Source organism: Anopheles stephensi, chromosome 3, assembly GCF_013141755.1.
Source record: "Anopheles stephensi strain Indian chromosome 3, UCI_ANSTEP_V1.0, whole genome shotgun sequence".
NCBI classification, from domain to species: domain Eukaryota; kingdom Metazoa; phylum Arthropoda; class Insecta; order Diptera; family Culicidae; genus Anopheles; species Anopheles stephensi.
Window position 1 is genome coordinate 64,313,018 of NC_050203.1, and position 13,333 is coordinate 64,326,350.

At 49.0% G+C, this 13,333-nt stretch overlaps 1 protein-coding gene across 1 annotated transcript; it reads right to left on the reverse strand.

Moving 5' to 3' along the window:
- Positions 1-159: 159 nt before the first annotated feature.
- Positions 160-13,108, reverse strand: LOC118511621 (protein diaphanous). The gene is made up of 2 exons (XM_036054919.1): positions 12,536-13,108; positions 160-5,262 (listed from the first exon to the last, which is right to left on the reverse strand). Exons 1-2 carry the CDS (start codon positions 12,909-12,911, stop codon positions 2,267-2,269), a joined length of 3,372 nt encoding a protein of 1,123 aa, XP_035910812.1. The 5' UTR covers positions 12,912-13,108; the 3' UTR covers positions 160-2,266.
- Positions 13,109-13,333: the final 225 nt, after the last annotated feature.

The window sequence follows — 13,333 nt, forward strand, 5'->3', positions numbered from 1 at the left end:
TCACGCTCTTTGTCCTCAGTGAGTGCGGAGCTACCGGGAGGCCTCACCTCTCACATGTTAGTGAGCAGTTGCACCCTCCTCTTTAAAAAGTGCTACTTCACCCAAAGCTAGTCGTGTGGATCTACAGATCAAAAACAAACTGAATCAAAACACCAACTGTTTTCCCTAAAGAAAGCTGAGGTTTTTTATTATTTTCTTAACAAAAGGACTCTCTGTACAGGTTTGATTGCTTATCCGGCTAAACAAGAGCAAAATAGGTTGTAATTGTATAGGCAACAAATCTCTAACCCTATATATGTGTTTGTGTGTATGTAGGTTCTCTCATCAAAAAATAGAATAGCAAAGTATTTAACACCCGTTGCATTTAAAAAAAAGGACCTTTCCTGATGCTTTTCACACTTCGTCTATGTAATGTCCAGTCTGCGGTTTTGTAATAACATTTTTGTTTTAGGATTGGCATTCGTTTCACTTTGCCTACGCGGTTTTGTAAAAGAAAAGCTAGCAAAGCAAAACGTTTCGTTGCAAAGTCGTTAACGCGCGACCCAGCTGTAAAACGGAGTAAGTGATTTCATAAATCCTACTGGTCCGTTTGATTTGTTCTCTGCTGGCCTTGGTGTCTTTTTAGAGTTCTCATATCATTAGGTACAGTGTTTGCCGTTGCTTGTACAAACTGCTATCCAAATTCGAAAGCGTTCGTATGGCTCAAGCCTTATCCACTTCCAAACTGCGACATTTTAATATTGTACACTTTCCACTGTCTCACTCTCTCTCTCTCTCTCTCTTATCTTAATGTATTTTTCCACTATAATAATCACGATGCTACTACGTCCTTAGGCCAATATAGATGCTGGCTAATGTGCGTCGTTGCTGTGCAGATCGCGATATTGTGCGTGTGTGTGTTTTTGTGTATGTATATGTGCGTTCGTTTCTTTATCACGTTTGCTTCGACTGTTTTTGTTAAATTTCATTAAGGCGCTTCTTGTAGTCTTTTGTGTGTTTTGTTTTTTTTCTTCTATGATTTAATTTTGCTTAGTCAAGTTTGGCATTTACATTACTCGTCCTTTCCTACTAATACACACAACCGGGGCCGTTGTAATTGTTTTCTAAAGTGTTGGCCAGCGGGGGACTCGGTTGTCGGAAACTAACGAATCTATTCTATCTACTTCCCTCTATCGGTTTGGGCTTCTTTGTCCGGGGTGAGAGGGTCTCCTCCGAGCACATGATCGAGGCATTGAAGTAAAACGAGATTTTTTTTGCAAATTTAATCTCATCAGGAAATGTCCTGAAGTGTGTTGGTGCAGTTGCTCAAACGGGAAATCGGTCATCTGGATTTGTTTGATCCCTTGAATATGGGGTTACCGAGGAGGGCTTATTTTGATGCTGGATCGAGTTGAACAACATCAAAGCAAGAAGTATAGCAAGCACCGGGATCTTATTCTAATAACAATATGAAACCAAGCCTTTCGTAAAGTACGGTGAATCTTGGCGAAAGGATATCCACAACTGATAAATCCCCACAATCTACGCATCTCGATCTCACCATGGCCCCTAGGTCGATAAAGATTCAATTTTTTAAGGCTCATGTTGCTATTATTACGAATCTGTACACGGACCGAACAAACATACATATTTGGCGCGGAATTACAAAATAGTTCTCAAATGATTTTTTAATTTTTAGAGGGGAATCTCCCTAATGACTGTGGGGTTGTAAGTCGTCCTCAAGAGAAATTATGGACAAATTGTTAACGTCCGTTAACGTTAACGACTTTGTGACTGTATCAAGAAATCCGTTTATAGGCCGAAAGCTTGAGTATGATTTTTTTGTGGAAGAAATTAAGCGACATTACGCCAAGTCGTTTAAGTAGAAAATGTAAGCATTCGGTGTTCCATTTGATATGCGATAAAAGGACTTTCTTTTCATGAATCTTCCCATGCTTAATCCCGATCAAAATCATCTCGATTGCAAACTGTCCGGATTTCCGTTTGAGGCATGCACTGTATATATCATTTGCCAATGTACAAAAAAAACAGTTTAGAATTACAAATACTGATCCTTGCTCTATATTGTGTCACACCCGGTCGGATAAATTCCGCTTCCGTTAAAACAAAAATGGTTTCCATCCGTGACTAAAAGAATGGTTGAAATTTAATCTCATTGATAATGCCATCACCCGCCATTCGTGGGGCGTGGCCTCCTGGCCCCCTGCTCGCATACAAACAAACAACCTTAACACGCACCTACCTATACACCCCTATCGCTCCCTTGTTACGCCGGTCCGAGCAGTTCCGACAGCATCTCCCGACTCGAGAACGCATTCGCGGTTATGCCCGTCCGCGACCGGCTACGATTAAGCTGTGCGCGCCGTTCCGCACCGGCCGGCCGTGGTCCACGCCTACGCCGTTGCTCCCGATTCCCGAACGCCGATCCGGTCTGTAACGCTTCGAGCAAGCTGTCCATCACACCTTCCTGCGTTTGCGTGGCATCGATGTTGATCAGCTCCACCTTACGCTGCTGCCGTTCGAGCAGTTCGCGCTGGGACCGCTCCTTCGCCTCCTGCGCACGGCGCTTCTTCTCCTCCTCCTCGCGTAACCGCACATTGTCGGCGTGCGCTTGCACGAACGCATCCTTGAACGTTTTGATGTCGGTGAAGAACTCCTCCATCGTGTACTTGGCCGGATCGAAGCAGTAGTACTCGGACAGGCCTGCAAAGAGCGACTCCATCTGGGCGAGCATGCGCGTCAGCACCTCGACCTGCGTCCGGCACTCGACCGCAAACTGGCCCATCACCTCGAGGAACCGATCGTCTTCGCTCTGCGGCACCTTGTTGTTGTTCAGATCGGACTCGAGGTTCTTGAGCGAGCTGGTCATCTGGCGCATCGTTTTCTGAACCGTGTCGAGACTGACGCGGGACGCTTTGTCTACGTGCGACAGGTCCTCGTAGAAGGTGAGCGCTTCCGGGAACTTGGTCTCGATCACCTCGGCCAGATAGTGCAGCAGCGTCTGCTTGTTCTCGTGGTCTTTCGTGCTGGACAGCTTCGGCAGGAAGCTCATCTCGAACCCGTACGCCGGATCCTTCTTCGAGCCCGAGTTCATGTAGTTGCCGAGCAGCAGGATGAGCTCGAGCACCTTGGCAAACTTTTTGCTCCTCTTTACCTCCTCGCAGGCGGCCGTCCCCGCCACTATGTCCGGCTTCACGTCCTGCACCATGTCGGGTAGGTTGATCTTGAAGCTGAGACTCTGCAACCGTGCACCGAGCCGCTTGATATCGCTGATCGTGGCGGCAAAGCGTTCCGCACCGGCCAGATCTTCACCGCGGGCACGTATCTCCTGCAGCCGCTTGAGCTGATCCGGTGGCGGCAGATACTGGATGAGTTGCTGCAGTACGCTCGGGCTCAGGACGGACGTGTCGCAGCGTAACAGACAGGTGCGGATCTGCTCGTAGGAAAGGTGTTTCAGCGAGCCGCCCAACAGGATGGAAAGGTTCTGGGCCGCTTTGCCGTCCAGCACGCGCAGATCGATATTTTTCTTGGACGACTGCGGCCGATCGCTCGCATCCCGGTCGACGGGTTTGGCCGGTTTGGAGGAGAACTTCATGGCGAGCCGTGCGAACATGTCATTGTCCGCTAGCTGTTCTTCCTGCACCTTCACCCAGAACGAGTTCTCCGACAGCTTTTGCGCATCGAGCCCGTTCCAGTTGGCGCGCTTCATCGGCCCGTCTGTGTCCCACTTTTTCTTCGGCTTCAGCCCGTACGGGAGTGGTTTCGGGGCGGCGTTCGGGAAGGGTGGTGGCATACCCGGTGGCCGGAACCCACCCATCATCATCGGAGGAGGCGGAGGCGGTGGACCACCGCCGACACCGGGCATGGGTGGTGGTGGCGGTGGACCAGCAGCCCCTGGGAAGGGTGGTGGTGGTGGTGGTGGTGGCGCTGCTGACCCACCCCCGATCCCCATCACCTGCACCGCTCCCGGGCAGGGTGGGGGAGGTGGCGGGGCCCCCGATCCCCCTCCGCCCGGCAGCAGGCCAGGCGGTGGCGGTGGAATGTTAATTTGAGGTAGTTTGCTTTTACCCTTCGGCGACACAATCACGCCCGTCGCTTCGATCTCCTTCAGGCGATCCTCGAGTGCGGCTACGCGGGCTTCCGCCTCCTGGCGGGCCGTTTGCAGCTCGGTCATGCGCTTTTCAAAGTCTTCCGACTTTTTGCTTTCCAGCTGCTTCGTCTTCTCCGCCATGTCGTCCAGCAGCGTGCTGGTGTCGATGTGGAAGTCGCGACTGTCAAAGTTCGGATCGTACCCGCTCTTGTGCAGCACGATCTGCGACACGCACTCTTCGATCAGCTTAAAGTACGCCGGCCGGTACTGGTGGTCGTCACGGATGAATAGGAGGTGTTGCAGTATCGACAGGAAGTACGGTTCGCTGCTCGTGTCCGCGACGAGGTTCTTCAGCAGTTCGAAACAATCGTTCATGTCGTCCAGCTCGAGCCGCACGTTGTCGAACCGGTTGCTAAACTCCTCAAAGTCGTCCTCCCGGTAGCAGTTGAAAATCTTGAAATGATTCACCAGATTCTCGTTCCCGCTCTTCTCCACCATCTCCGACAGCTGGTCGATCCGTTCGTACAGCCCGGCCCGCATCATTTCACACCGCAGATGCAACCGGAAGTTGCTGTCGGTCGGCGAGTTGATGATACAGTTGATGAAGATCATCGTGCTGCAGGCTAGCTCGTAGTTGCGATCATTGTCCAGAAACAGTCCCTCCACGATGGGGCGAAACCGTTCCGAGCCGGGCTTTCGCATCGAGCTCACGTTGGTGATCGCTCGCAGCACCTTCTCGTACCCGTTGCGATCCTTGAGCAGGGTAAGCGCGGACAGGAGCTTAATCGCTTCGCACCTCGTCTGAGGGTTGCTGGAGTCGATGCATTGCGCCAGCAGCAGTACGACCGGGTGCTGGTCGGGCGTTAGAATAACGTTCAGGCCCCAGGAATTGTTCAGGATTGCCTTCAGCGCGCGCAAGCACTCGTACTCGATCTTGGGCAGTCGACGCGGGACCGACGCACAGTACCGGCACAGTGTGACGATTTCGTTGATGCCATCCTCGCCAAAGTCCTTGATCCAGCTGATCGGGTTGCTGGTCAGCGCGACCCGGAGGCTTTCCAGACATCCCAGCAGCTTGTTCGCCCGGTTGGAGTAGTCACCTTCGTGCAGGTACTGCACATAGTCCGAAGGCTTTTCGAACCGTGAGTTTGCCCGTTCCGACGATATTTTACCTGCAGAAGAGAGCGGAGGGATGGAATGTATGAGTTCATATCGTATGAAAGGACAACGTGAATCGCTATTATTACTGATCAGACTGTGTTTTAGCTATTTTCATCAGCTTAGCTAGACATACAGTTTGAGCAGCTAAGGTGAAAACCGACTAAGATCAATTCAAGATTTTTTCGTACTAAGTTGGGCATAGCATGGCACATTCTGACGATCGGGTTGTTCAACATGTTCTGACTTCTGGAGAAAGACGAAACTGTCTAACAAGGAACATATCCTGAACACTCGAGGGACAATTGAGGTTTATTGTTTATTGTCATTATAATTCAACGGGTCGAGCAGGGCCCCCTTTTGAAGCCTAATTGCTACGACACTTAACAGTTGTAAGGACGGACGGATCGAATACGTCGAATACGTTTCGGCGATCGTCTACGTCAAGCAGCGTCCTTGGGCGAAGCGGCCTGATTGGGACGTATAGGTTGAGCCCAGAGAGTAGTGTTGGGGAGTCGATCCGGCAGTCCGAAAGTCCCGCAACAAATAGTCTCTCTCTGGGCGCTGCAGTTACGCTGGTTCAGCGACTCCATACCCAAAAGCACATAGCGAGCGTCGTAGTCCACTTGGACCCTTCAGAAGCGCAATGCGAACCGGGTGAATTTGCGCTGGACGGATTTCAAACGGGCCAGGGGCCGAGCAGCAGATGGCCACCATACAATGGGGAAGCATACTCCAGCACCGATCGAACTAAGGAGCAGTAGAGCGTCTTGATGGAGATCGGGTCCGTGAAGTCGCGAGTAAGTTGCTTCAGCAAGCCTATCAGCTGGTTGCCCTTGGTGACGACGTGTTCGAGCTGTTCGTGGAAGCTCAGCTTCTCATCGAGGAGTACTCCTAAATCCCTAACACAGCTTTTGCGGACAATAGCAGAACTCTTTTAATGAGTAGTGGCACACTTCTCAACACACAATTCAAGACCATTCTCTGAACACCAGGATTGGAATGAACAGAGTGTAGCTTGAGGGCGGAGTTGATCGGACCAGTCTTGGATCGACAGGAATAGCTTCGTATCATCAGCAAACAGTAGGTGGCTTCCAGCGGGGAGCACCCCAGTTACGTCCTTGATGAAAATGACGAACAGCACCGGTCCGAGGTACGAACATACGCTGGCGAGATACAAACGCATCCAAGTCAGCAATTGGACGGGCGTACCCAACACCTGGAGCTTGGCGAGTAGCAAGCAATGCGGGACAATATCAAAGGCAACTTTGATGTCCGTATGTACCGCGTCCACCTGGGAGCCCGGAGTCGATGGTCCTGTGGCATAAGCTGACAAATTCAACCAAGTTTGTGGTGGTTGAGCGCTTGAGGACGAATCCGTACTGAGTAGCGCTGAGGTAGTTGCTGCTGAACCTTAGTGATGCATGGATCCAGCGGGACAGAGCGTCCGTCGAAACGGTGAAGATTACTCTGGACAAGATGAACGTTCTTATAGAAAGTTTTTCAAAACACATCGTCTATGTTAATCATACTCGCTCACTCTGACTCTGAATAAAAATTCGAAAATATCTTTTCAACGGCAAGGGCGTCATAAGTCGCTTCGATCTTCCCATCCCAACATCCCAACTAACTGCCATCCGGTAAGAGTGCATAATTATTAGAATAAGTTAGATCTCTGAAAGCACCGTTTCGAAGCAAAATTAACCTGTGGAATTTATATTCTCGCCACCAGTCCATAAACATCAAAGCAATAATAACTCGTAGAACACCCCATTCTAAGTAAAATGATCATATATTTTTCGCGCTACATTAATCATTGACCCACATATGAGGAAGAGGGGCGTTGTTCGGAACCCGATCGATGAAGCAATGGGTAAAAAGCAATTACAAAACAAGAACAAGAACGTTACTATTTATAAGCTGTTTACCGCATAATTAGCTGCTCATCATACAGGCCTGGCGTACAGGCTGAAAAATTCACTCTACGCAGCAATAGCAGTGTACACCACAGTAGTATGTACTCTCGCGCAAGTGTTCCCGTTCCGTGTTCGGGTTCGAACGAAATGGACGATGATCGGTACGCTTCTCCTTCCAGAATAAACAGACGAACGGACGGTTTTGAAAAACCATTAGTCGAACGTTAATTATAGCGTGATGGTGTCATCGACGAAACAGATCGAGGCTTGCTTTCGCCACGAGAGCAGAACGTCACAGAAAGTGACCAGACCATCCACTATCGGCAGGTGCATTTATGTCTGTTATGGACACATTTAAACTTCAACGTTCGAAACAAGGTACAGAAAGCAGGATCATGCCGAGCAGTGCCGAGCAGTGCCTGTGCAGCGTTGATGATGTAATGCAAACGAGAGAAAAATGATAATGAATGAAGAGCTTTCGAGAATGGGTTGAAGAACTTATGCCGTATGCTACAGCCTGTTCAAACGCTGACCAAACGCGTCGACCTTGAACTTGCTGCCAAGGAGCGAGTGTGAGGTAGTAGTAGACGGGCTCTCAGCACGAATCTGTTGTTTTGCCGGCCGGAACGACTAGACACCCTTCGCGCGCCCGTGGCTCTGTGGCTTTTTTCTCCTCCAGGTTTGCGCGTGTCCATAAACCAGCTCTGGTGAAGTTGCTCGCTCTAAGCGGATGATGATCGTCTCTGCTCGCAAGAATGAACAGCTGATGTGCTGTGTTTAAGAGTTGTATTAAGAGTTGCGAAAAGGGAATAAAAACCCACTGTTAGCCAGAAACGTGCATAAATGGCAAATATGGACTGTACGTGGCAGAAGACCATTGAAGACATGAGGGTGCGAGATCAAGTGAGGCGTTTGTTTGCGATCGAGCGAAGGGGAGGCTGTGTTTGGTTGCTTGACGTAATGTGTGGCATGTGGCCTGGGCGATGAGAGCACGTGGCGCACAACCTAGATAAATGCGACACACGGGAAGAACCGCAACAAGAAGCGGCGACGCTGACGACGGCTGGTACAGACGATGATCATCTTTCAGCCGAGTAATGCTCATCGCACTTCTCGCATTGCGATAATGACAAAGGAGTGTTGTTTGTCGACCGGGGGAAGCCATATCGTTATGAAATGTATGAATATTTGTGTGCTATCGCTCCTTGTGAAGTTAGTTTGAATTTTTCTAGAACTTGCGATGTGTTTGGTGATTCAGAATAATCATTTTGTAACGAACCTGGTCAGTCAGAGTAAAAAATTGCACACTTTAAGGGAAAAAATTGAAACACTTCAACTGCAACACGGTTTCAACATCGTTTCGCTCATCAAATTGTCAACGGGCACAGATTGTAGCATCAATCTTCAATTTTATCCCCGACAATCATGGTCCATCGTAAATTACCCCGCGAAATTGCTGCGCGCAAGGTTTCGTTCCGAAAACGAACTTCAGTTTGTAATGGTAGATGGAGCTGCTTCTCATCCCGCAAGATGAGACATCGCGACAACCGACAGACAAAGATCCGGGAGGTTGTGTTGGATCAAGAACGCTAACAACCAGCGACAAGCGATCATCCAGGTCTCGATGTCTCATCGTCAGAAGCTGCTTTCGCAAGTAAAAAAGAAAGATGATGACGAGTCGCGTAACGTGTTCCGGTGTGTAGTAAAGTCGCACCCCCCCCCCAAAAAGGCGATACTCAGCCCCGGCCGCGTGTGCTTATAAGGAACGTGGCCATGAGTCAAGCCCGCTCCCTCTCTGCTTCCGCTGCTGCTCGAACGAACGACATTCTCGCTAGCTTCGTTTAACCGTTTTTCTTATCGAGCGACGCATTTCACGTTCGCGTTGGCTATCGATTGAAACCTTCATGATCGAAACGATGGTGTGGTGCGGTGTGACCCGACGCACCAGAATGTCCCGTGGATATCGGTGAGCTGTTTCATGTGACATTTCTCATACTACCGGTGCCTTACTTAGTGCATTAGTGATCCCCGCGAGCGCTTGCAGAGTGTGGGCCTGTGTCTTCGATGGTTCGCTCAAGAATGCTAACTGTGGCGATACAATCGAAAAAGAAACAGTTAGCTGTCAGTCCCATCCGGTCCGGTTCTTTCCCAAGTTTCCATCTACTCTGGAGACCGAAAATTGCAGCGCGTTAGGTCGTGGTAGAAGCACTCCGGAGGACACCGTAAAGATAGGGAAAATGTTAGTGTTAATCGATTCATTTGGATTTTCTCTCCGGTGCTTTTTTTGGTCGAGAATGCCGTATAAGCCTGATAGATGGGTCGGGGATCGATGGCGCGGTGGTGCTGACTTCTTGGAACTTGTTTGCTAAGCTGTCAGGGCGCGCGTTCGATACGAACGCATTTGCGTGGTGATAACAGGGAGGGGGTAGAGATAATTTATCATTTGCTTTTCAGGTTGGCCTTTGCTGCATGACATTGCTTGAGCATAGATACATTTTTAGCAAATAAATGTTTTATCGTTAAGCTTTGCCTGAGTCAAGTATTGGCGACAAGTACCACTGGCAGTCTACAAATTTCTAATCGACACTCATAATTAGATGACTGTGGTAGATCTAACTGCAATAGACAAACTTTGCTGTTAATTTGTTTGAAATAAATAAAATTTGAATATTGGGATATTTATTTATATTCCCATACATTACTAAATACATTGCCTTATACATTAGTACATAAAGGAAAATAATGTACTAATGGAGAGATTAATATTCAAAACAGTCGCAAGAGCAGTGAAACAGAACAGGCATTAGATATTACAAGGCACTTGTAACGTTGCGCTGTTATATCAGAAGCGTTTACTAATTATGATGCTAAACAAGTACAACAATATTTTTTTATATTTATAAAATTAAAAAATTGATAAATATTAATTTGTAGGCAATTTCACCCATCTGCATCTTCATAACTCAACTCCTTTTTTTACGATGCCATTTGTCCAGACAATAATCAAGGTTACATTTATTTAGCAAGAAAATGGCCTTTCTTGCGCCAATGATTTTCTTGCCAATTTGAACACATCATCAATTACGATAACCGAGTCTTGGTTCTTTTTCCCTGCTCCGGAAAGCCGTTCTTACTTTGGCCTTATTTTCAGCTTTTAAAGGTTCACCGCAACACGACACGGGACGATGCACCCATGCGTGGCACGTTTCGACAATCGGGAGGGACGTCGATTCTGCTGCACATGTTCAAAGCGCGCGTAAAACGCGACCTAAAAGTAAACACACCCCCCTACCGACCACCACCAATTGCTACCCACCACCCCAGCGTTCGGTACGCGCATTCGTACGCATGACCTGCTATACCACCTGTTGCATCCTCCCACTTCCTTGCTCTCCCTCTCTCTCTCGTTCCGCCTCTGCACGGTTTGCGGTTACCACAGCAACCGGCATAGTAGCTGTGCGCGTCAGCACACGCTACTTACTGCACGGATAGAATGGAAACATTTGAAAGTGGCTACACCGAAATGGCTCTATCATTCTTGTGCGGATCCATTTTGGGGTACGAACGCCCCGATGTGGGTGGATAGAGGTGGCACATACCTTGGGGGACACATTTTTGTTTGTGGCGTAAGCAAACCCAACTACGAGACACAAGTGTTTTGGGAGGTGGGATGGAAAGCCACGATAAGACACAGCCGGTCGTGTAAGAGCGATAAGGCAATTATAATTATGAACTCATACACTACTGCTATTTCGGTACTTTACACATTTAATGCTGGTCTAGCTGTTTCAGGTTGCCTTATCGCCACGGTATACAAGGATTGTGTAAATGTTTCGTCTTTACCGCAAAAGCATGGTGTTGTTAATCAAAGGTTTTTAACATTCCTCTGCTGTGATGCACACGCCGAGCAGTCGGATGCTTTCGTAGAGTTTAGAGCGTCCCAAATCAACCATAATTATACACGCATCGTTTCGTTGAAGGGCGCTGTTGTGGTGGTGGCTTTGCTCGAGATGTTGCCGCGGTTTCACAGCTTGAGATAAGAAATCACGGTCCACCATCACAGAGTAGAACAAAAGGAGGACACCGAGGACAAATATCCACGGCCGGAAGCTATGTACTGCCGTACTGCCTACTACTTAATGTTCTTAGTTACATCGACTACATTTCACTAGCTTGAACGGCATTTTTCAGCCATTCCGCCACCAAATCGAACCAGCAGCTTAAGGATGCGAGCCTTGAAGCCTTCTAGTCTTCAGCTTCAAAATGGCAACCTAGCAACGGGTATAGTATTTAGCAAATTCATTGGTTGATACAACAAGTCTACCGCTACTACGATCAGGTCCCGAAACGCAGTTAATTTTGCACGAAAAAGGGACCGCGTCGCCAAAGGTATATTTTTGGAATTTTAAACCAAGGTATGACCTCAGCGTGTGTGCTTGAATCCGATACCTTCACAACGGAGATGATTTTGACCCGTTAATTTCTTAAATTACTGCAGCGAAGACAGTTTTGAGCCGCTAAAAATACACCTCACCGCTGTGGATGGAACCCCGTCAAAGAATCATCCTTGAGGTTTTCTGTAATTTGCACGTGTTTTCACTCGAGTGCGTAGGCTGGGTGGTGTAGATGAAAACACAGAACGATTCTCTCCCCCACTAGCAGGTTTATGGCTTGAACAGTGCACTGCAACGATGGTAATGCACCGTTGCAGCGACTCCACACTGATTTTTGTTTTCGTTTCACAATAATCGCGGGCAGCTTGAGTACTGGTGTGGTGTGGTGATGAACACGGCTAGGGGGTGGTTAGGTCACCCGCACAAGCTTGCCCCCCCCACTCGTTCCGTTTCGTCTACACTCTTCGCTATCTGTAGCGACACGGTGGGTACACGCCCCACTGCTGATTTCTCCCTGCATTTTGCAAGTAAGTCTTGAAGGATGTTTTTGTGGGTCACACGATGGACTTCACAAGACGCGCGCGTCATGCACGCATCAAGGCCTTTCGACTTGCGTAGCGAGCAGTCCAAAAGGTGCATTGTGTGGGGGGTTGGACCTTGCCGCATCCTTTCCATTTGCCGATGTAAATAAACACCCCGTCCAAACGGGACAAAAGCGAACAACACATCCACATGCACACAAACCCTCGTTCCGTCTCGTTTTCGCTGCTGGCGTTTTGACCCCGTGCGACACTCCGCGCGGAAGAGTCGCGAGTCTTTGTCGCGAATGGCTCTAGCTCCGAGCGACGTCCGCTTGCTGGTATGTGCGCCTTTGCTGGAGGAACACTTTCCCGTTTGGATGTGTTGTATTGGCACGCACATACGTTCACCTTTCCGTAGCCGTGGTCGGTACACGCATACCGCCGCTTCTCACCTACCTTTCACATGCATGTCGATCATCTTGCGCTTCTCCTCCAACGGTTTGTCCAGCAGTGGATCGCGCTTGTCTTTCGGAATGTTCATGTCCTCGAGAATTTCGTGAAACAGACGGTTGACTTCCGCTTCGCTGAGTCGGTGCGTTTCGTTCGGTTCGATCAGGGACACCAGGTCCGCGTCCGGGCCGGACAGTGGACGGCCACCGTTAAGGCTACCGTAGCTGCCCCCATAGCCGCCGACATTCCCGCCACCACCAGCACTGTTCGGCCCATTCCCGTACACGCCACTCCCTCCTCCATGCCGACCAAGCTTCTTGTGTGGTCGGCCGAGCAACGTATCCAGAAAGCCACCCGATTTCACTCGATCGTGTTTCGACATTTTTCACGCACTCGCGACGCGCGTTTCGGGCAGCAAACACCACCGGTCGTTAGAATTCGATTTATGGTAGCAGTTTAACCTATGCGCAACACAAACAATAACACTTGGGGACATATATTGTACGAATTAGATCACGAACCAAAGAGCAGCGATGCTCCACGGCTGACATCATTTCTTCTTCTTCCATTCGTCGTTTGGCATTTCGTTCCAGTCCAGATCAAGGTGTATGCATTCCATTCCATATCCACCTTGGTCCAGGTTCCAGTAAATGATGCTGCAGGAAAGGTGAGGACGTGATGAACGGTTTGACAGCTGTCGTGGGAAGTTCAGAACTGTCAAAAATGAGGCTGTGGTCTTGGTGTTCTTTTCTAATCCAATCGTGACTATCAATTTGGAACACTTCCTGCATTATCTACTGTTGC

Bases quoted from the DNA above. Each gene is read 5' to 3' on its own strand.
- LOC118511621 (XM_036054919.1), bottom strand. From the start codon at position 12,911: ATGTCGAAACACGATCGAGTGAAATCGGGTGGCTTTCTGGATACGTTG. The intron at 5,263-12,535 runs GTAGGTGAGAAG...TCTCTTCTGCAG, and splicing joins GATCGACATGCATGTGAAAG to GTAAAATATCGTCGGAACGG.